Source organism: Myiozetetes cayanensis, unplaced genomic scaffold (genome assembly GCF_022539395.1).
Source record: "Myiozetetes cayanensis isolate MyiCay16 unplaced genomic scaffold, myiCay2020 scf23, whole genome shotgun sequence".
Classification (NCBI taxonomy): Eukaryota; Metazoa; Chordata; class Aves; order Passeriformes; family Tyrannidae; genus Myiozetetes; species Myiozetetes cayanensis.
Genome location: NW_026087445.1, coordinates 2,098,142 through 2,120,691, shown reverse-complemented (window position 1 = coordinate 2,120,691; position 22,550 = coordinate 2,098,142). Strand labels below are relative to the sequence as shown.

General features: G+C 60.4%; 2 protein-coding genes across 4 annotated transcripts in view; both read right to left on the bottom strand.

Annotated features, from left to right (window-relative positions):
- LOC126642292 (collagen alpha-1(I) chain-like) overlaps positions 1-22,550 on the bottom strand; it is a 151,390-nt gene that overhangs the window by 8,862 nt on the left and 119,978 nt on the right. The window lies entirely within an intron of this gene.
- STXBP1 (syntaxin binding protein 1) lies at positions 62-21,501 on the bottom strand. Of its 3 annotated transcripts, XM_050319787.1 has the most exons (20): positions 21,344-21,501; positions 11,447-11,496; positions 11,206-11,287; positions 10,592-10,668; positions 10,287-10,365; positions 9,977-10,080; positions 9,096-9,244; positions 8,668-8,752; positions 8,358-8,488; positions 7,855-7,962; positions 7,685-7,745; positions 6,992-7,057; positions 6,760-6,840; positions 6,531-6,669; positions 6,208-6,317; positions 5,948-6,049; positions 5,125-5,210; positions 4,103-4,257; positions 2,966-3,090; positions 62-1,834 (listed from the first exon to the last, which is right to left on the bottom strand). In XM_050319787.1, exons 1-19 carry the CDS (start codon positions 21,378-21,380, stop codon positions 2,981-2,983), a joined length of 1,812 nt encoding a protein of 603 aa, XP_050175744.1. In that variant the 5' UTR covers positions 21,381-21,501; the 3' UTR covers positions 62-1,834; positions 2,966-2,980. The 3 variants fall into 3 exon arrangements, with proteins under 3 accessions (XP_050175744.1, XP_050175746.1, XP_050175745.1); XM_050319789.1 differs by lacking the exon at positions 2,966-3,090 and having other exon boundaries at positions 21,344-21,499; XM_050319788.1 differs by lacking the exon at positions 62-1,834 and having other exon boundaries at positions 2,962-3,090.

Sequence of the window (22,550 nt, the reverse complement as noted above, 5' to 3'; positions counted from 1 at the left end):
TACATCTTTTTCCCTGTTTTTGTTTTCCTGGCCCCCAACGAGTGGCACAGCACAGCCCCAGTTGCACTAGGGATGGAGATCGCTTTTATTTAGTCACTCGAGTGCTTTAGTACAGAAGAACAGATATACAGAGATGATACATGTTTGTGCTTCAACACTTTCAAACATTTAGATTCCAGTAATTTCAAGGTAAACAAGTTCCAAGACAGACTAGATTATTTTTTTTTTAAGTTTTCCTTTTTGATAAATTATTTTTTATATAAATAACTGTAACAGAAAAAAATAATAATAATAATAATAATGTCCAACATACAAGATCCTGAAGCATTTGCATCGCTAAAACCAAGAAGGAACAAAAACGGGCTGGGAGGACCGAGGGGGAACCAACAAATATCAGTGCAATGATACAGCCTTTGCCCTAAAAATATATATTTAACTTTATGGGCAAGGAGCAGACAGGGAGGGAAGGGGGGGCTAACCACCAACGAGGCAAGAAAGAGCAATCTGGGGGAAGGAAAAAGGGGGTCACAGCCTTCAGGGGGAGAGGGAGAACAAAACCATAAGACCCCAAAATATTGCAGTGCATCTAATGGCAGGGGAAGGGAGGGTGGGGGGGCAATCCAAGGGGTGGAAAATAAAAATAAAAAACAAACCAATTAAAATCAAAAGGTTTGGGGAAATCACTATACACCAAGCTTGTAAGAACGTCACGAGACACAGTCATTAATATACACAGAGTCCAGAGGGTTCTGGGGCGGGGCTTGGAGGGTTTGGGGGGGCTGAAGGGTTGGGGAGGTCTGGAGGGTTCGGGGTGTGGGCTCAGAGGGTCGGGGAGGCCCCAAAGGGTTTGGGAAAGGGGCCCAGAAGGTTTTTTGGGGTGGGGGGGGCCTCGGGGCGACGGCACGCTCAGAAACGCTTCACCACGGGACGACACGAGCGGGGCCGGGCACGGGGCACTGAGCTTCCTTTGGGATGGCTGGAGAGGTATCCATGGGTAGATATTCTATATATATATATATATATAAAATTAATTTTTTATATATATATATATTTTTCAAGGAGTCCCCAGAGAGGCAGACGTCAGGCTGAGCAGGGCAGAGCAGTGGCCGTGCAAGCGAACGAGCCAGATCTCCGAGTTTTGACCGTTTTGGTCCCTTTTCACGTGGGAATCACCACAGTGCGAAGCCTCCCGGCTGCACCCCCCTCACACCTCCCACCTACCCCTGGGCACAGCTGGCAGGGGCTCCCACCACCCCAAAAAGCCGTGGGACAGCAGATGGTGGTGGGGACCCCCCATCCAGCGCCGGCTGGAGCGATGTGGGGTGTCCGTCCATCCATCCTTCCACCCTCAAAGGACCCCAACGAGGAGCAACTTCCCCCCAAAAAAACGGTGTTTTCCCACTATTTTCCCACCACATTCACTAGCAATGGGCAGATGGTTACTCAGCAATGAGCTCCTGGGCGCTTCCCACAGCTGCAGCTACAAATATATAGATTTTTTTTTTTCCTTTTTCTCTTAAACACAATGCATCCATTTTCTTAATATATATATATATATTATTTTTTTTTTTTGGCTGTTGTCCCCTCCCTGTGGATAAAATGAGATGTGGGGGGGGAGGGGGAGGCAGTGGGAGGGGAGGGGTCAACACAAGAACAAGAGAGAAGCTGTGCCCGCTGGGTGCAGGGTGGCACCCGGGGCCGGGCACCCGGCGGGGACGTGGGTCGGCATCGAGTGGTGACGGCGTTTCCTTTTAACTGCTGCTCTCTTCCTCTGTTTTATTGAGTTTCTTCAGCGTGTCCAGCAGTTTCTGTGGGGTGAGGATGTGCGTGGACCCTGTGGGAGCAGAGGAGAAGGGCAGGGGCCTGGAGAATCAGTGACGGTTTTGGGACCACCCCTCCCTCCCGGTGCGCCACATTCCCGCTGTCCCGGGTCCCCCTTACCTGGCGGCGCCGGCCCCGCGCCGCTGGAAATGCTTGCGGGGAAATGCACGTCTGTGGGGAAGGGGAATGTGGGGGCAGGGATAACGGGAAAGGGGTGGAGAGGGAGGGATGAAGGCAATGGATGGAGCTGGAGGGAATGAGGAAAGGGCAGGGAGGTGCCTGTGCAAGGGGGTCGTGGCAGTGGGGGCATTACTGGAACCTTCGGGGATGCAGGAAGGGTGGGTGGGGGATGTGGGTGGGCAGTGGGGAGTAGCTGGCAGGGAGGGGCATTCCAGAGGTCTCCAGGCAGCAGCTGGCATGGAGGGACATTCCAGAGGTCCCCCAGCCTGCACGGAGCATCCTGGGAACAGAAGGGAGGCTGGGAAGGGGACGGGTGAGAGGGGAGGAGGAAAAGGGGCTCTCGCCTTCTGCTTCACCCAGCACGGTGCCAGTGGGGCCCCCACCACGCTGCCCACACCAGCACACGGGGGATGCCATGGTGAGTCTCACCAGGAAAACCACCAGCAGCTAAACCCCAGTAGAAGGTCTGGGGGGGTCTACATCAGGGGGCTCCTGCCTATCCAAGGGGTTCACCTGCCACAAGAGCAAACCTGAGCTGCCTGGGGAACCAGAGGTCATGGCAGTGCCCAGCCTGTGATGGGGTCTCCACCTGAGTGTGCCTGCTCTTCCCTGGGCACTGAACCCCCAGCCCTGCTCCAGGAGCAGCATCCCGGGGTGTTCCATCCCCCTGCCCAGCCCTGGGACACCTCCCTGGGCAGGCAGGACCCTGACCCGCCGCCCCCAGCCCTGGCGAGGGGGGACTCATGGCATGAAGGAGCCGGCCAGGCCTGGCCAAGAGACATGGCAGAGGGGTGATGGAGCGACACTGGAGGCTCTTCCACCTGGAAGGAGGAACCGCAAGCATTTTCTCATCGGAGAACCCACCAGAACCCAAAACAATAATCAAAGAAAGGAGGACCGGAAGAATCAAAGAAAACCCTTCGGGGAGGAAGAGTTTCTTTTTTCATTAGTAAGCTGCCTTTACTTGGTTTTCTTTGGCTCACTCCATTGCTGGAGCCTGATCCTCAAATGATACCCTAGTGGAGTCCCTGAAGTCGGGGTGCCTCAGGTCCATGAGAAATTTGGTGGGAGTGAGAATGTGAGTAGAACCTGCAGGAGAACAGAGCGGGGCTGACGGCCGTGCCAAGGCTCCCCACCACCACCACCACCTGTTTTTGGGGTGAGGAAGGACGCAGGTGGACCCAGAGCATCGGAGGCGCATGCAGGGGATGGTCCCCGGAGAGAGGCGGGATGGGATGGGATGGAGCTGGGATGGGTGTCCAGTGACAGGGGGACACATCCATGGGCGGCAGGAGGTCATGGAGATGGGATGCTGCTCCCAAGGAGCAGATGAGCTGCCAACAACAGGCTCCACCAGCCATCCTGGGAAAGAATCCAGGGACCAGGAATCCAGATGAGACGCTGAGGGAAACCTGCCCCTGCTCTCCAAGGTGTGTATCCAAGCTGTGCTTCCCAGAGGAATTCTAGGGCACCTAAAAGCTCCTTGCTAACATCTGGCAGAACTTCCACTGTGTCCTCTCTGCCTGACCCACAGCTCCTCTGGGAATAGAGACTGGATGCTGAGACTGAGCACACAAATGTCCTGTTGCCCAGAGCCCCTCAGGAGGGCCGTGCTGAGGATTCCCCTCCTGGGAAGCTCAGAGGCATGAGCTGTGCTGGAGGTTTCACCCCTCTGAGTCCTGCCTGGGGTGAGGGACCCGCTGCTGGGGTTAATGCCACCCGTGAGACCTTGCCCTGCACAACAGGAAAACACATCTCCCGTTTGCACACCTCGCGGTTTGCTTTCCCCTTCCTCTAACAGCCCCCGAGAATGAGCAACACAGGTGCAAACAGGAGCAATCCGAGCTGCCAACACCTCCTTCCCTCTCACCCAGCCCTGCTCAGGCCAAACCAACCAGGGGGATGATGAAATGGGGAGCCAGAATGAGGATGGGGTGGAGTGACGCAACCCGGATGGGAGCGGGGCCAGCCGGGGCGACAGGGACAGAACCCTCCCGCCGCGCTCCAGCTCCCGCAGACGCCGGGAGCCGGGAACCAGCGGGGTGGAGCGTGGGATGAGCGCAGGCAGCACCCAGGGGTGGGCCCGGGGGTCCCCACTCACCTATTAGCACCTCCCACTTGCCGCTGGCTTGTGTCACCTCGTAGGCGCAGCGCATCTCGTTCATGCTCACCCCGCCCAGGATGAAGATGATGAGGCGGGGCCCGCTGCGGTACTCGCCAGGAGCCTTGTTCTTGTGCCAGTGGCCGTAGCGGGCGCTGAGGGAGGAAGAGGAGGGTGAAGGAGGGCACGAGGCACCACCCCTCGGCTCCAGGGCACACCGGTTTGCTCCCAGGCGGAGGAGCGTGGCTTTCCAGCGCGGTTACGGGCGGGGAAAGTGAGGCACGGGATGGCAGGAGGGAAGCTGAGGAATGGGATGGCTGGAGGGAAAAGGACACACAGGATGCCTGGGGGAAATGGAGGTATGGGATGACTGAAGGGAAGCTGAGGCATGGGATGCCTGCCTGGGGAAATGGAAATATGGGATTCCTGTAGGGAAATGGAAACACAGGATGTCGGGAGGGAAGTTGAGGAATGGGATACCTGGAGGGAAACTTGAGATATGGGATGACTGAAGGGGAAATCAGGCATGGGATGGCTGGAGGGAAAACAAGGAATGGGATGTCTGGAGGGAAAATGTGGAATGGGATGGCTGGGGGAAATGGAGGAATGGGATGGCTGGGGGAAATGAGGAATGGGATGGCTGGGGGAAATGGAGGTATGGGATCCCTAAGGGGAAGCTGAAGCATGGAATGTCTGAAGGGAAACTGAGACATGGTGTTCCTAAAGGGAAATGGAGGCACAGGATGTCTGGAGGGAAACTGAGGCATGGGATGCCTGAAGGGAAATGGAGGCATGGGATTCCAGCTTTCCTGAAGGGAAACTGAGGAATGGGATGCCTGAGGAGAAACTGAGCTACTGGATGCCTGAATGAGCACAGAGCAGCTCACAGACCTGCTGCTGGAGACAGCCCCTGGAGCCAGGAGGGATGGATGCTGATGGTGAAACAGGTGAGGATGAACTGGAGAAGGGCAGGGGGAGCCTGATCCAGGTGAGGGTGCCCAGGGGAGGATGGGGGGACCCACCTGACGGCAGTGGTGCTGAAGGAGGCGGAGGAGCGGGTGGAGATGTACGGGTAGTGCTTGGTGTCCAGCTTGTCATCGATGGCATCCTGTGGGCAGAGAGCCATGGACTCAGGGTCAGTGAGGAGCCAGGCACAGCCTCTGGCCCCAAAGCCCCTCGGGAGGGCTGTGCCCAGGAAGCTCAGGGGCACAAGCTGAGCTGGAGGTTTCACCCCTCTGATCCCCTCCCTGCTGCTTCACCAGTGCTGGAGGGTTAATGCCACCCATGAGACCTTAGTGAGGTGCTGCTGCCCTGGGCAGGCCCTTCTGGCCCTGGGGATGAGGTTTAGGGGTGTCCTGGGTATGAAGCCACCCCCAGGGAGTTTGTGACAAAGGAAAGCACAAGCTCTGTGGTTTAGGGAATCCAGGGAGCTCAGGTTCTGCTTGTCTCAGTGCCTGGGAGCAGAGGCAGCACTGATGTCCCCCTCCCCAAAATGTGGCTCCAGGGTCTGTCTGTCTGTCTGTCTGTCTGAGCAGGTGGAATGTCTGTGTTGGGGACTGGTTTCGGTGCCTGGGATCTCCCAGTTCTGCACTTTTCGGCTCTGCTCAGGGCTACCCGAGCACAGAGCTCCTAGGATAGCTCCTGTGGGAACAGGCACAGCTGAGCAGAGCCATCCCTGTCCCCTGGGTCAGCTGGGACATTGGGCAATGCTGTGACGAGGCCACCCAGCCGTGCCCGTGGTGGCACACACAGGTGGCACACACACACACAGCCAACCAGTTTGTTACTGCATGTTGGATCTGGGTTCCCTGCTCTGCCCCCTGCCCCCTGTCCTGGCTGGCTCACCTCCATGATGTCCTTGATCACCGGGGTCCATCGGGAGAGCTGGTAGGTCTGCTCGCTGATCCGCTCCTTCCGCTCGGGCTTGCTGCGGCGGCGCAGGGTGGACTGGGCACAGGGAGCACAGGGACACGCTGAGACACGGGGGCTGCGGCAGGGGGGCCACCCACAGGGGTGCCAGGGGCATCCCGGGGGGATTTGTGGCTCCCAGAGCAGAGCCACGGTCCTCCCTCCCTCCCGAAGGGCAGCGGGAGGGGCACACTCACGTCTGTGATGATGGGCACCCCGAGGTGGGCCATGTTGGTGATGATCTCGCTGTCCTCTGCTGGGATCTGGGCGTGCTGGATCAGCTTGTTCAGGTTCTCCTCGGTGATACCTGGAAGTGCAAAGGGGGAGATGGTGTCCCGAGGAATGCCTTCCATGGGGTTACAGCCCCTCCACGGGGATACAGCCCCTCCATGAGGATACTGCCTCAGGACACCCAACAGGCTGGGTGTTGGCCAGGGAGGCAGGGCTGGGCTTTTCCATCTGGCTTATCCTGGCCAAACCTGGGAGCTGCCTGCACCCACCCCTGCCCAGGTGCCCTCACCGTTCTTCAGGAAGATGTAGAGCAGGATGATGCGGATCTTGTCGTAGGTGCTGACATTCCCATCCAGCAGGATGGGGACGATGGCCCTCATGGGGTCCTTGATCTTCTCACCCTCGGCATCGGTGCCCATGGCCAGGTCCTGCAGAGAACACACGTGCTCATCACCCCTCCAGCCTGTGAGGATGGAGCTGCCAGGGCGGGTGTGGGGCTGGGGGAGCTGGTTTGGCACCTGCTCGACTCTGCAGAGCTTGTCCACGGTGCCCTGGTAGTGCTTCATGCAGTCCTCAGCCAGGTGCAGGTGGGTGGAGTACTGGGGAGACACGAGGGGCCATCCTTGCAGTGCTGGCAGCAACCAAAGGTCCCTGTGCCACCACCCACGGCCAGGGACACTCCGGGGAGCGCTGCCACCTCCTGCTCCCCGGGTGGGCCCGGTCACTGAACGCAGTCCCCCCTCCTCATACCTTGCTGAGCTCCTTTTGGTACTGTGGCATCTTCTTCAGCATCTGGGACAGGTCTCTCATGGTGGTCTGCGAGGGAAGGGGATGTGTCACTCTCCCTCAGGGACTTGGGGGCCGTGAGCAGAGAGGGGATGACCCCACCAAGGACTTCTGTGCCCGTGTGATCCCCTCCTGGGGTTTGGTGACACCTGGCCTGTCACTGCCAGATCTCCTTGGCTGCAGCTGAGGGGCAGGGTGGGGTCTGCAGCTCTGTGAACTGGAGTGTCAGGGGGACAAATCCCCCCAGGGACCCTCCTCTGGGGCCCCCCTGTGCCTGGCTGGGGCTGAGATGGTCCTTTCAGCTCCTGGCCACTTTCACATCCTATTTCCACCAGGGTCCCCTCACTGCCACCAACTCAGGGGCTCTGCAAGGGAACAGGCTGGGGACACAGGAGCTGCTGTGGGGGGGGACAGAGATCTTGTGCCAGGGGCAAACCAACCCCTGTGGTGTGGTGCCCTCCCAAGGAACCCCATTTCCCCAGCCCTGGGTGTGTAGGGCTGGCACCTCACAGCCATCTCCCCCCATCAGGGACCTGAGCACCCTTGTCCCTTTGCAGAGATGCCCACTGGGTGCTCCCAGGAGACTCCACCACGTGCCAGCCCATGGCTGAGCCCCCTGGACGCCCATCCCTGGCTTGGCAGTTGCAGCCAGGTCACCTTATCACCCGTGTTCATCCTCTTGCTCGAAGAAAACTCCTTCAGGGACCGGGTCACCTCCCTGGGGAGAGCAGGAGGGCAGAGCTGTGAGCAGGGAGGGGACCCTCACAGAGGGGCAATACCAAGCCCATGTGCCACCCAGATGGCAAAGAGCCCGTGGGGACACTCACTGGGACACCTCAGCGATGTGTTTGTGGCGCAGGGTGACCCACAGGTCATCATCCTCATCCAGCAGGACCTCCTTAATCCGGGCCTCTCCAATGCCACTTGTCTCGTACCTGGGAAGAGGGGAGGGAGTGTCATGGTGGGAACGGGGCTGAGGGGGCACACAGCCCCCTCACTGCCTGGGCTGAGGGACATGGGGGACATGGGGGGCCATGGGGGGACACTGGGGCCCTTCCTGGCTCTGCCAGCAGCAAGGTGAAGTCATTTCAACTCTCACCTTCTTGCACCCCTTCACCTACTAAATATTGGGAAGGGGCCGAGGGCTGAAGGCTGGAAAAGCCCCTTTTGCCCCAGTCCTGCCCATCCCACGTGCCAGACTGCAGGCAGGGCCGGTGTCTCCCCATGGATGCCTTGTGATGGATGGAGGGATGCTGAGCTTCCAAGCCCTGCTGGAGGGCTGGGCCGGGGGGGCCCACGGGGGTGGTGGGGATGGCAGAGCTGCACTCACTTGTAGACATCGTTCTCGATGGGCAGCAGGTCGTAGCTCATGGCCTGGAAGGTCAGCTCGTGCAGCACCGGGGAAGCGGGATCAAAGCCACGGTCCAGGATGAGGAGCTGGGAGCGAGCCTTGTCTGGACCCTGTGGAGCCAGGGGAGCTGTTAACACCGAGCTCAGGGGTTCCACCAGCCCCACAGGCCCTCGGGAGAAGCTGGGGCTGCTCTGGGGTCTGTGACTGCCGTGGGGCAGAGCTCGAGCAGGACTTCAGGAGTGAAGCATCACCCAAACACCCTCCCCCCTGGGGTACCATTCCTACTCACCTCGCCCATGGTGGGGTCATCAGCCTTGTAGGCATCCAGCTTGTCCTGGATGAGCTGTGCCAGCATGGCATTGTCCTTGTAATCCCTGGGGGAGGCAGGGGGCAGAGGTCAGCTCCCCAGGGCACAGGAGATGGCAGAGGGACCTGAGCAGGTTTGGTTGCCCATTCCCACCTCTGCTTGCTGAGCTCCACTTTGCCGTGGCACCACTTAAGTCCCAGCTCCCCCCAGCTCTGCAGAGCATCAGTTCTGAGCCTGTTTACCCCGAGCACAGGCGTCTGTCCATCCCTCCACCCACTCTGCCCCCACGCCCTGCGCAGCACCGGGCACAGCACGGCCTCAGCCCTGCCCCGTGCTGGGCACACCCCCAGCTCCCTGGCGCTGCTGGGGGAGCGGGGCAGGTCCCAGGGGTGCCCCCACGCCGCCCTTACCCCCGGTACCGCACGGCTGGGTACTCCTTGAGCGTGGCACAGAGCGTGGCGATCTGCTCCGCCAGCCGCTCCAGGATCGGGTTCTTCATCTGCGCCTTGTGGGGGCTGTAAAAGCTCTGGAAGGAGTCGGCTGAATCCAGGGAGTAAACCTGGGGAGGGCATGGGAGGGAGGTCAGAGAGGGTGAGGGGAGGAGAGCAGCCCTGGATGGGTTTGGGAACCAGATTCATGCCCAGACAAAGGTCCCAGCTGAGCCTGAGGCAGGGCAGCCAGAGCTCAGTGTTGCTCAGGGCATCCCTCGGGCTTTCAGCTGCCAGCTCTGGGCCCTGCTGCCTTCCCCAGGCAGGAGGCCCCCTATCCAACCCATAGCAGTCACCTGCATTCCCAGGCAGGGAATCAGAGACCCAGGGATGGCAGGGACACCCTGCTCCCCAGCCGTGCCCCCAGCAAGGACCAGAAGCCAATTTGGCTGCACAGGGAGATGCCAAGAGATGCCACTCCCCAGAAACGCTGAGGATTGAAAGGGTTGATGGCATCGAGCGGGGCTGACACCATCTGTCCCCCTGGACCCCCATGTGCCCAGCAGGGGCACGTGGCACAGGGCCAGCTCCCTGGTGCCCTTGGCTGGTGGGGAGGCAGAGCTGGCCAACAGGCAGCTGCTGGCACAGGGCCAAGGCAGGGCACCAGCCAAATCCCCCGGGGCGGATCAGCGAGGGAAGTAATCAAAGGAGACAGGGAGGAAGGGCTGAGCGGGGCCGAGGAGCCAGCCTGGGATGCAGAGCTGTTACACAAACACCAACGGGCTGGAGAAGGACCCAGAGCAGCCCCTGGCTGTGCCATCCCCTGCACCAACCCAGCAGGGACGGTTCCAGCCCAGCCTCACCTGGGACTCAGAGGGGAGGAAGGCAATGTTGATCTCCGTCAGGGTTTTGATGACCTTGGCGGCGCGGGACTTCACCAGCTCGTTGAACAGAGCATCGGGACAGGCTGCGAGGGGGGGAGGAGGGTAGAGCTCAGCACCCCTCCATCTTCCCTCCCTTCTCTCCATCCTCCCTCCCTCCCCTCCATCCTCCCTCCCTCCTCTCCATCCTCCTCCCCCTCCATCCTCTCCCCCCTCTCCATCCTCCCTCCCTCCATCCCTGCTTGCTTGCACCCCATTAATGATTCTCCCCCTGTGAGCCCTGGGTACTCACAGTCAGTGAAGAAGACGTGGGCAGCTCTGTACTTGGAGGTGGGGGGATCCTTGAAGTCGTTGATGAGGGAGTGGATGGACTGGAAGAGAGGGGATCAGCTGGGCTGGGCAGGGTGGCACCCTGGGCATTTCAGCAGCATCACCCAGCATCTTCCCTCCTGGCACAGGTGGGGAGCTCTGCACCTCCATCCCACTGGCCTCGCTGGAGCCAGGATGCTTCCCACGGGCACAGCTGCCCATCCCAGCATGGACATCCCACTGCCTCATCCCTGCCAAATTCCCTGCACCCCACCTCGTGTTCCTCACCTTCTCAGAGGGGGTGATGAGATAAACGGCCTCCAGGCTGGGCAGCGGCTCCCGGCGCTTGTTGATGTCTTCCACGACTGGGGGGAAAAACAGGCATCGTGGCAGGGATCAGTGTGGGCAGGGGCACTTGGATGGCCCATGGTTGCTGGATACCCCCCAAGCAGCACAGGGGATATTGGGGTTGTTGGCTATCCCATGGCAGCACAGGGCCAGCCCTGCCAACCCCTCCATGTCCAAAACCCCGTTGCCCCCAACACCTCCCAGTGCCCAGCCTGGGGTTTCCTTCTCCTTTCTGAGCGTTGCAGGGACCTATTTATTTACAGGGCTGCCATAAAACACCACCTGGTCTCCTCTTTGGGTTGAGGTCCTGCCAGGAGACAGGGTGTTCTGGCTGCTACAGCCCCAGCAGGCAAGGAGGGACCTGTGGAACACCAGCCTGGCACCAAGAGCTGCCCACGAGCGATGGGAGGTGCTGTGGCTCCATCCCAAGTGGGATGGGGCTGGGTGGGGGCTGTGCCGAGTGCCTTGTGCCAGCCTGGAGATGCCTCTGGTACAGAGGGAGGTTCTGCCCCTGCCACAGGGAGGTTTGTGGGCTGCAGGGAGCTGGTACTCACTGGTTATGCCCTCTGTCATGATGTCTGTCATCTTGCAGCAGGAGGAGAGCATCCGCATGCTGAGCTGGTCCACCACCAGCACCTGGGGAGAGGGGCTGTGAGCAGGGGGGGCACGGCACGAGCTGCCCTTCCCCACCCTGGGGAACCCCCTGCCTGCACCTGCTTCCTCCCTCCCATCCTCCTCCTCCTCCTCCTCCTCCTCCTCCTCCTCTCCTGCCCCCCTCCCAGGTTTGGTGCTCACCTTCCATTCCCCCTTCTTCTTCACTTTCCGGATCACATCGTGCATAATCTCTGGAACAAAAGGGAGCATGGGGAAGGGTGAGCACCCCAGTGTCCACCCTGGAGCACCCCAGGGTCCATCAACAGCAGTGGGGGCTACACCAGAGGCACCACAACCCCCTCCCACCCACCCATGAGCCCCAGTGCCCCAATACCTTAACTGGAGACATGGGGAGTGAGCCCCATTCCCCCAGTGCCTTAACTGGGGACGTGGGGAGGTGATGGGGGTGGTTTTGGGGTACCCAGGGAGGGTCAGTCTCCCCTCAGCCCTGTTTTTCTCTCATGCTTGGCACTAACAGGCAGAGAGCCCAGGCTGGTGGGTCTGGGGGTCCCTCTGGGGAGCCTGGGGGCCACCTCACACGTCTCAGCCCGTAATCTGAAGTGCCAGGAAAACAACAGCAGCTTAAGAGCTCCTTTTAGAAACAAGAATCAAGCAGCCTGAGCCTGTTCCTTGTAATCCCTCACAATCCCATTTCACCTCCCGTGGCTGCTGGGCTTATGCAACCAGCTGGGACAGCAGGGACCCCCAGCACCCCAGGGACCCCTGGGGGTGCAGCACGAGGAGGTGGCCCTGGCAGAGAGTTGGGGATGCCACTTTTGGGGTTGAGTTGAAGGAAGGGGGTTTTGAGCCTTGCCAGAGTCGGTACTTGCCCTCCTGCCAGACAGATGTGCTGCCTGAACATCTGGAGGTGCCCCCCAAACCCTGAAGGTGCCCTTTGACCCTGGTGTAGGAACCACTACCCCTCACAGAGCAGGGATGTGCCAGCTGAGCCTGAGGAAAAGGGGCTGTGCCATGCCCTTGTGCAAAGATTTATCCCTGGATTCCATCCCTGGAGGGTTTTGCTCTGACCCCTCCCGCCAGTCCCAGGGACAGGGATGGAACTGCCCAATTAAAACCCCATTAAAAAATGTTTCTAAATCAGAAAACACAGGTGTGAGCATCCCACTGCCGAGGGTGTCACCCTGCCAGCCTTGGGACCCTTCCTGTGGGAGTCACCCCCAGGGTAAAGCCCAGCACTGGTGCCAGCAGGGATAGAACAGGAGCCTGGGAGCGTCACTGCCTGTCTGTCCTGCTGGAAAACCTGCAGGCAGCCATTCCTCCCACTGCACATCCACCTCCTTCCCAGCAACATCTGCCTCAGGGGAGCCCCAGAAGGGCCTCGAATTTGGGGTCCTGCCTGCCCTTGGTCACTCTCCAGGGGCAAAGGGGGTGCAGGGCAGCTCCAGGCTGGGAAAGGGGGGGATGGAGGGTAACTGGGTACCTGAGCTGAGCACTGTGGGGCAAAGCCCACCTAGATTCAGTCACCCACACAGCAAACAAGTGAGCCAGGAACTGTCCTTGCCACGGGCAGGAGCTGGCAGTGAGGGCTGCCTGTGCATCCCAGTCCTGCTCCCTGGTGCCTCGCTGGCACAGGCTGGGAAGGAGGGATGTGCTGGCATCCCTGCCCTCCCCTCCATTACTCACGTTTGGCTCCTTCCCCAGAGCAAGGCTCCAGCAATAACAGTGCTGTTCACAAGGCTCCATCCCACCCCACAGCCCCAACCCCAGCAAAGCACGGGGGGCCAGGGCGGTGCACTGTGTGCCAGGCAGAGATGCCAGCTGGGAAAGGGGCAGGAAGAAACAGCAGGCAGGAAGAAAATCCTTTTTCAGGAGGAGATCCTGCCCCTGCACTGAGAATGCTGCCACGATCCAGGGCTGGGAGGAAGGAAGGGAGGAAGGAAGGAAGGAGGTAATGAGCGTCCTGGGGCCCAGGGGAAGGTGCTGGTGGAGCAAAGGCTCCCATGGCTTGGTCCTGTGGTGCTCCACTTGCTGTGGTGAGGGAGGGATGGGGGGCCCAGGGCAGGGAAGCCCAAAAAGGGCTCCCAAATTGCTGCCTCAGCCACTCCTGAGCTTGTCCTCACTGCAGGGGACATTTTGTCTCCAGTGGCTGGCTTTGTGAGTGAATGCTGCGTCCCTTCTGCACGTGGATGGGCTGAGCTGGCTGGAGGATGCTCGGGGGGGAGAGCATCTGTCTGGCTGCAAAAAGTGCTGTCCTGTCCCCCAGTCCCACCCTGGCACCAAGATGGGCCTCCCAGAGCAGGAACTGGGTGCCTCAGAGGGTGACTGCTCTGAGCTTTGTGGTTTTCATGCCCTGGTCAGGATGGGCCCCCAGGCACAGCTGTTCCCTACACTGATGTCCTCTCCTGCCTCCACCTTGGGTCAGATTTGGCTGCCAGAGCCAGCTCAGAGCCCAGGCAGAGCTGGGAAAGAGGAAGATCCACAGAGCATCCTCCAAAGAGGCTCCAGGGTCCTGCCAAAGGGCACAAACTTGAGATGAGTGTCACATCTGGAGGACACACGGCCAAGAGCTTCCCTTCCTGGGTGTCCTTGCAGCAGCCACCAAACCTCCAGCTTAGGGAACAGTGCTCTGCATTCCCAGGGCAGCTCCTCCATTCCCTGACGTCCCCAAGTCACTCCAGGCCACTTCCCACCAAGTGGTGTCCTCACACTCCTCATCAGTGGGTCAGACGTTGCTGCCCATGTCCCCAAACAGTCCCCAAAGAGTTTTTGGGCTCCAGTATGAGTTGGTGATGGTCACAGTCAAGCTTTTCATCTTAGAAATAAAACCAGGTTTCAGGAAGAAAAAAATACTGTGAGCAACTCATGCAGTGCCTCCAGCACTTGGCTCGTCTGGACCTACCACATCACATCTATTCCTTCAGGCTGGAAGAATTTTAATTCCGATTTCTACCAAGAAATCTACCATACAGACAGCTCTGGACTCCCCCTCCAACAGCAGAGCCTATGGATAGGGCAGGACAATTCCCCCCCGTGGGATGGAGAACCAACATAGCCCTAAAAGTTCTGCTCTAACCAGGCAGGTGAGGTTTTAGAGACCCACCACGTCTTCATGGGACCCACCACCCCCCCAGCCCACCCCCTGCAGTGAGGTGGGGTGGAAATGACCCACTGCATCGTTCCCAAGCAGGGCCAGAAGTTGGTGACACGGTGGCCTAGTAGGATGTGAGCCCATCCCTCCCTCCGAGAGGCTTAGCCCAGGTTATTTATACTGAGCCTTTCCCCAGCCCTGCCTTGTCCTGCTTGCTCATGGAAACAGCAACTGGACCTGGGGGAAGAGGGAACACCCCCTCCATGGCTGGTGCCCACACCAACAAAGCTGGGGCCTGTGTTGAGATGGACCCATTTTGGGATGCCCCAAGGCCATTATCCTGCTTCAGAATGAGCCTGGAAGCTGATGAGCAGCTCTGACCTCCACTGGGGGAAGCAGTAAAGCCTTCTCCTGGGCACCACCCCACCCTGGGACACCAGGCCAGGGACATTCCAGCTTCAGTGCTGGCCCCAGCCTGTCCCACACCAGCAGTGCTGGCCAAGCCCTTCCCTCCTGGAGCAGTGAGACCCAACTCCTGCTGCTCAGAAACTCCTCTGTTGCCACACCCTGGGACCCCACCACGGCCTGATGTGCCACAGCTCCTGAAGGGAGCTGCTCTGTGGGCATGGACTGCACAAGGTCCTACAGGAGATGAGTGGTCCCAGCCACGGGGCTTTCCCTCCCCTCACGTTTTGGGATCCCAAATCCCCGAGCAGCTCCGGAGAGCCGGATCACGGAAATCCACCGTGAGGTTTGCTCAAGACCCACTTCTCCCAAAAAGCTGTCAGGCTGCATCTCCCAGACGAACACATTTGGCTTTGGGTTGGCCTGGCAACTGCTTTTGTGCTGGTTCATTAACTCATTGCTCAGGACAGTGTGAATGCTACACTGATACAACCACGTCTGGATGTAGCGGAGCACGTCCCTACCTCCCAACATCCTCGGCCAGGGCTCTCCAAGCACCATCCCCAAGCTGTCCCAAACAAAACAGGCATCGTGGACCACACAGGATGGCAGGAACGGTCCCATCCAGCACATGGAGAATGACCTCACTGACAGGAGGCCAAGCCCAGCTGATGTCCTTCAGCACAGCTAAGAGCCAACCAGGGATAGTCTGAGTCTGGAGATTGTTCTGCCCACAACCCAAGCAAGTCTCAAACTTATCTCCCTTCCAGCAGTCCATGAACACCCACTTATCCCACTGGAGAGCCCACCTGGAGACCTCAGCCTTCCTGTGGGACACATTCCTCACGTGGGAACCCACTCTTCCAGCTGCCAGAACTGCCCAGGCTGAGCTTCATCCTCTCCCCAGCCCTGGACGAGGTGAACTTTGGTACTTCCCTGTCCAGAGCAGCACCACACTCTCCCCTCCCAGCTGCTGGTGTGAGTGCCACGTGCTGAAGCCACGCTGAGCAGTGTTTGTGCTGCTCTGGGGACCTGTGTGGTGCTGCTGGGGCTCCAGAGTCACGGATTAGTCACGCTAATCGTAGTAACCTGTGATTAAATACTCCTTTCCCTATTTGCACTGCTCTCCTGGAGGATCTCTGTATTTATACACCTGCTGGCCACAGCCTTGGGAAACCTGCACAGCCTGGAGAGGAGGAGGGCAGAGACCTGGAGGTCTTGAGCTCTAGAAGCTGAGTAGCACACCCAGCAGTAAAAACAAAAAAAAAGAGAAATGAAATGCCTGATGACACCCATGAATCACTGAGAGCGCCCTGGAGAAAGAGGGTAAAAATCACAAGGGTTTTCACTGCAGCATCAGGCACGTGGTGGGATTGTTGGGGTGTCCTGTGCAGGGCCAGGAGCTGGACTTGGATGGTCCTTGTGGGTCCCTTCCAGCTCAGGATATTCTGTGATCACTCCTGGCAGTTTCCTTGGGTCTGCACAAGGATCTGGGAGTTTAGCAGGGTTCTTCTGTTCAGGTAGAACCAGTGACCCACAGACCTTCAGGTCCCTGCTGAAGGCATCACCCTTCCCTCGTGCTTGTCCTCTCCCTCCACGTGTTTCCATCCCCAGCAGATGCTGTACCCGGCTGTTGGTGGCTGTAGGTGCCAAGAGGAGCCCAGAGCTCTCCTGCAGCAGGAGAGCACACATGGGGTGTCACAGTGACCTGCAGGGGAGGTCACCTTCTCCCAGGGGTGGGTCACCCTCTCCTACAAGTGTGGCTGTGACTTTCTGAGCCAGTTCTGCTCTGTCTTGAGCCACAGCAGAGAAAAAACCCAATACACTGGGGCTCTTCAGGCTGGGCCTGGTGGGAATCCAGGCTGGGCTGTGCCCACAGACACCAGGGATGGGCTGAAGGGCGGCTGAGCTGCTCCAGCTCTGGGTGGTCTTCACTGTTCCTTTAGTGGCCCAAGGTCAAACCCTCTGATGGGCTCCAGAAAAGACCCCCTAGCACACGTGTCTGTGACATCCACGTGTCTGTGTGTGCACAGGGTGATGTGGGAGCCCACAAATCACCGCACCTTCAGCCTGATCTATTTTTGGACTCTCCAGAGCCAAGTTCCTTCCCCGCGCTGTGAGTTGGTGGACGCGGCATCTGCTCCTCAGCGTGCAACCAAAAGCCACGTGATGATGATTCTCCTTTTAAATGTTGTTGGTTTTGTGGCAGGAGGGAGGGAATCTCTCCTGGGCCATTCTCCCTGAGAGGTGCAGGGGATTTAGACCCAAGATTTACTTTCCGAGAGGGAAATAAGTCCTCTGTGGCAGTGGCTTTCTCAGCCTTGCAGGCACTGGTGGGTGGATGCAGAGCTGCCAAACTGAGGGCTGCCACTCTTGGTCACCTTCCACGGTCACATATGGGCCAGAGTTTCTCAGCCCCTGGTGCAGACCGTGGTTTGGAGTCTGAAATTGCTCTGTGAAGGTGAATCCTGAATTTTGCACCTATTTTTTCAAGCTTTTCCAACTTACAGGCTGGCACTGGAGGTGAGACAGATCCTGGTGACAGAGCTACAGGCCCCAGCAGAGGCTTTGCCAAGCTTCCTGTACCGTTCCTGGCAGGTTGGTGGGCTCCCAGGAGCTGGGGATTGGGAGGGTGGGCTGCCCAGGAAGCTTCAGGGTCTGCTCCCATCCATGGTGAGGGCAGGGCACAGAGACCTCTCCTCCTCACCCACCCACCTCTCCATCAGGCTGGGATCATGCCCATGCAGGCAGGAGGATCCATCTGCATCCCTGCAGTGGCCCAGGAGCCCTGAGCCCTTCGCTGCCTCCTCTTCCTCTACTTGGCAGAGACCTTGCCAGACCTGGGGCAGCACACAAACTGTATCCTGGGCACTGAGCTGGGCTCAGAGCACCCTCCAGGAGCAGCATCCAGGCCTGGGATGCACCACAGGGTGCTGGGAGCTGTGAGGTGCCCAAGCAGCCGGGGTGAGTCACGTAGCAGCCACCCTGCAGCGGGTCCCAAGGGTTGTGCCCCGGGGCTGGCAGTGCCCCAGCCCTGCCTGTGCCTCCTCCCTGTCCCTGCAGGTGCAGCACAGCACGAGCCTGGGACCCTGAGTCATCGTGTCCCAGCACGGGCCAGGCAGGGGTGGGCCCTGGAGGGGCACAGAGGGGGACAAGAGTGACAGGGCAGGCAGTGGGTGCTGCCCGTGGGTGCTGGGGACCTCGTCCAGGCGGGATTTTGCCGTGGGGCTCCTCGGTGTGCCCTGGCAGGAGGCTCCTGGCACGGGTCAGCCCTGTGGGAGGCTGCACAGGTGAGGATGCTCTGTGGGAGGATCAGCTGGTGTCCCCAGGGGAAAGGTGTTCTCTTGCTGTCTCTGCAAGGCAGCAGGGCACTTCCTTATCCCAGGGCTCCTCTGCTTCTCCCAGCTGTCCCTGACAGCAACAGGCACAGGAGAAGCCTCTGGGGACGCTGAAGGGGTGCAGGGTTTTCAGATCCAGCACCTCCACACGCTCCAGCCACGTGTCCTGCAGCAGCCCCCCGTGGGGGCAGGCACTGCCCAGGGGTCACCCCTGCAGCACAGCCCATCTCTGCTGACTGATGACGGGTCAGGGAAGTAAAACCAGCTTCCTCCTCCTCCTCCTCCTCCTGCTCTCCACTGCAGGCTGCTGCAGGAGAGCCAGGACCAGGCTGGGCAGGGGAAGCTCAGGGCACAATACCCTGAGAAGATCCAAGGAGCCCTGGGGCACAAGAGGATGGGAGGGATATCCACATGGCAGGGGGTCAGATGAAGATTTGGAGATGGGTGTCCTCACCCACGCTTGGGGGAGATCTTTCCAGCCAGCACCAGAACACAGTGGCTGGTTGTCCAGTGGGAGGTGGCACAGAGGGAATACAAGGCACACAGAAGGAACCTGGTCCTCAGGCATCACCTCTAGGGGCAAGTGGCACTCAGCTCCAAGCCCAGCCACTCCTGGAGGGATGCAGCCACCACTGCTGGACACCGCAGGAAGGTGCAGGGACAGCCCCCCCAGCACACACCCCACGGCTCCGGCGGGGTCACAACCCGGCTCTGCCCTTCCCCTGCAACACTCGCCCACCTCACCCCCCTGCCCACCGCCTGCCACCTCTTCAGAGGCCTCCAAAACCCGTCTTGTCATGGCACCAGCTGGCCAGAGGAATAATCCGGGTCTGGAGGGAAGCCAGGGCAGAATGCAGCTCCGGAGGGGGGGCTGGCGGAGCGAGCCATGGCAACGCGGCAGCATCCTTCCCAACCTTCCCATCCATCCCTTCCTCCCGAGGAGGGAACCCAGCAGAGATGTCCTGCCTCAGGGTCAGCCCCAGGCTTGGACCTCTTGCTCCTTAGGAGCAAACATCTCCTGCAGGAAAACCTCCAGGGAGTCCCAGCCCGAGGGCAGGCTGGCGCTGCAGGAGCCAGGGGATCTTGTGCCAGCCTCACTGGAACCCAGGGACTGGGGGGGGTCTGGAGAGCAGGCTCACCCCGACTCAGGGGGAGCAGCTCCCCCTGAAAACAGCCCCCCCAGCCAGGCACTGACCCACCAAGCCCATGGCAGCACCCTGATCCCCCTGGGAGGGCAGGGCTGGCCCCCAGGGTGTCCCTCCAGGGTCCCATCCCTCGCTCCTCTGCAGCATTTTCCCTGCACAAGCCCCGCTCCCTCCTTCCAGCCACCCACGCTCCCCCGCCAGCCCCGCTACGGCAACCGATGCCCGGCTCCAAATTATCATTTTTTTTCAGTCTGGAATGATGGTTTTTTTGCTTAGTTGTTTTTTTTTTTTTCAGGGGAAGAACGGAGCAGTTTGTCACCAAACCCTGGAGGGAAGGATTGAGCCCGATTTCCGTGATGCTGCCTCGAAGCTCTGCGTGTCTGTGTGTGTGTCTGTGCTCCCCCCCCCAAGCCTGTTCCAGCGCAGAGACAATGAATGAAAATCAGGGACACGCAGTGGCGCTGGGCTCTGTCCCCTCTCTGCTGAGGGCACTGGAGGTGGCCCTGCCAAGGGGTGCGTGGGCGGCGGGTCCATAATCCCCCCTCGCCGCATCCAACCGGGCTGGGGGCAGCCCCTCTCCCCACTTCAGATGCGAGGGGACCACCCCCTCGCCCACCCCCAAAAAATAAATCTCAGCAAAGCGTCCGCTCCAACCTCCCCCCCTCCCCAAAGCCCATCCTGCAGCACAGACACACCGGGACACTTCCCTGCCTTTCCCCTTCCATTTTGGGCTCTTTTAACCCCATTGCAGCACCCGCGAGGGTGGGCGGGGGGATGTCGCAGCCCCCCATCCCCGCGGGAAGGTGACGGTGGGGAGCGCGGCAGGGCCATCAATCCACGGGAATCTCCCCGCCGTTTCCCCCTCCTCCCTCCCCCAAAAAACACACCACCCACCCGATCACACCACCAGCCCCGGCCGCGCCATCTGCAGCGGGCGCGGGAGGGCGGGGGAAATCACCCACGGGCACGGATGGCACGCCGAAAAAAAAAAAAACCCACCCAAAAGTAATAAAATAATAATAATAATAAAAACCACCCGGCCGCGTCTGGCCACGCTGCCACGGAAATAAACCCTGCGAGAGGCGGGGAGGAGGAGGAGGAGGAGGAGGAAGGCTCATGGCTGCAGGGGGAAGTTCCCACCGGTTCCTGCCCTTTCGGCTTTTCCTTTTTTTTTTTTTTTTTTTTTTTTTGCAACGCGGGGTTTTTTTCGCCCTAATTTTGCCCCGGGGGAAAGGGTCGCCCCTTTTTCCTCCTCCGGCCTCGGGTGTTTCGGAGAAAACACCCCCGCCTCTCTCTCCTCCCGCCGCGCTTCCCCCCGGGAAAATATCGCCTTGCAACAGCCGGGAAGGAGGAAGCGCAGCCGGGGAACGATCGTGCCGTGCCCCCGCCCGCGGCTCCCGGGAATATTCCCGGCCGGGAATGGACCCCCGCGGGATGCTCGAGGCGTGGGGGTGGGTTTGGGCTTAGGGGGATAAGAAGAGGAAGAAGGGGTGTCACGGCGGCCCCCGGATGGGAGGGGAGAGCAAAGTCACGTCCGGGCAAATAATAATAATAATCATGGAAATAATGCTAACATTTTTTTTTAAAAAAATCGCCATTTCAGCGGGATTTGCTGCAGAACAAAGCGGGAGGGCCCGGCCTGGCACTGCGCTGGGGGTGGGGGTGATTTAGGGGGTCTGCACGCCCCTGTGCCCTCCTCCCGGGGCTCAGCACCCCCTCCCCATGGGGCGGTTGTTTGGGGGCACGGGGGATAGGGGATGGCACAACGAGGGGGCTCCGGCGCCTCTCCCTTCCCTCTCCTCCCCCCCCCAACCCCCCAGCACTGCAGAAAAACCCCCAAGAGGCGCAAAAATCACACAAATAAACCCCGGAAGGTGACAGCACCCACGACACCCCCCCACACACACACCAGCCCATCGGCGTGTCCCCCATGGGGGTGTCCCACGTCCTCGTCCTCCCCATCCGCCCCGAGGGTCCGTATTGCGCATCCGCAGCATCCCCCACCCCCGGCAAGGGCAAGTCCGACCCCCGCTCCTCCCGCCACCCCCGGGCAGTTTAACCGCGCTGCCCCCTCCCCACCCCGCGGGGGCGCGGATCTTACTCTCTCCCACCACAGCCTTGAGTCCGATGGGGGCCATGTCTCCGTGCCGGGGCGGGGGGCGCAGCGCCCTGGGGAGGGTGGGTTTTGGGGAGGGGAGGGGGTCACCCACAGGCACACACGGCCGGGCGAGGCTGCGGGTGGCGGCGCAGGGATGCGGAGGGAGGAGGGAAGAGGGAGGAGGACCGGGGGATCGAGGAGGGGGCGGATCGCGGTTGGGAGGGTTGCGGGGGGCGGTGCGGAGGGCTCAGCTGACCGGGGCGGGGCTTTTCGTGACGTCACCGGCCACGCCCAGGCCACGCCCCATGTGATGCCACGCCTCCCCCGCGCGCCGCAGCGGAGCGCCCTCTGTGACCGGGATCTGGTACTGCAATGGGGATCGACCACACGCACCCCCCCGGCATCGCCCCGCACAGGGAATCACCACACACACACCCCCGGCATCGCCCCGCACACGGAATCACCACACACACCCCCCCGGCATCGCCCCGCACAGGGAATCACCACACACACCCCCGGCATCGCCCCGCACAGGGAATCACCACACACACACCCCCGGCATCGCCCCGCACAGGGAATCACCACACACACCCCCCGGCATCGTCCCGCACACGGAATCACCCCAGACACACCCCCGGCATCGTCCCGCACAGGGAATCACCACAGACACACCCCCGGCATCGCCCCGCACAAGGAATCACCACAGACACACCCCCGGCATCGCCCCGCACAGGGAATCACCACAGAGACACCCCCGGCATCGCCCCCTTACATGACATCGCCCCCGCCTAGGCATCACCCTCGGACACACCCCCGGCGTCACACGGAATCACACACAGACACACACACACACGGCATCGCCCTCGCAGACGGAATCACACACAGACACACCTCCGACACCCCACCGTGCACGGAATCACGCACAGACACACACCCGACATGGCCCCGCACGCAGCATCGCACACCGACACACAGCCCGCATCCCCCCCGCACACGGCGGTACCCACAGACGCACACTCGGAATCCTTCTGCACCCGCAATCGCCCCGCACACGGCATCCCCCACTCCCCGCACGAGCATCACCCTCGGACCCAACATCACCCTTCCTCCAACCAGCAGTCGCCCCTCACCCGGGGTTCCCTCGGCCCCGCACCCCCCAGGACTCAGCTCTGCCCCCCCGGGTTATTTTGGCAGAGCCAAAGCAAAGCAC

Bases quoted from the DNA above. Each gene is read 5' to 3' on its own strand.
- STXBP1 (XM_050319787.1), bottom strand. From the start codon at position 21,380: ATGGCCCCCATCGGACTCAAGGCTGTGGTGGGAGAGA. The intron at 10,669-11,205 runs GTGAGTACCAGC...TTTTCCCCCCAG, and splicing joins CATGACAGAGGGCATAACCA to TCGTGGAAGACATCAACAAG. The intron at 6,050-6,207 runs GTGAGTGTGCCC...CCCTGTGCCCAG, and splicing joins GGGTGCCCATCATCACAGAC to TCCACCCTGCGCCGCCGCAG.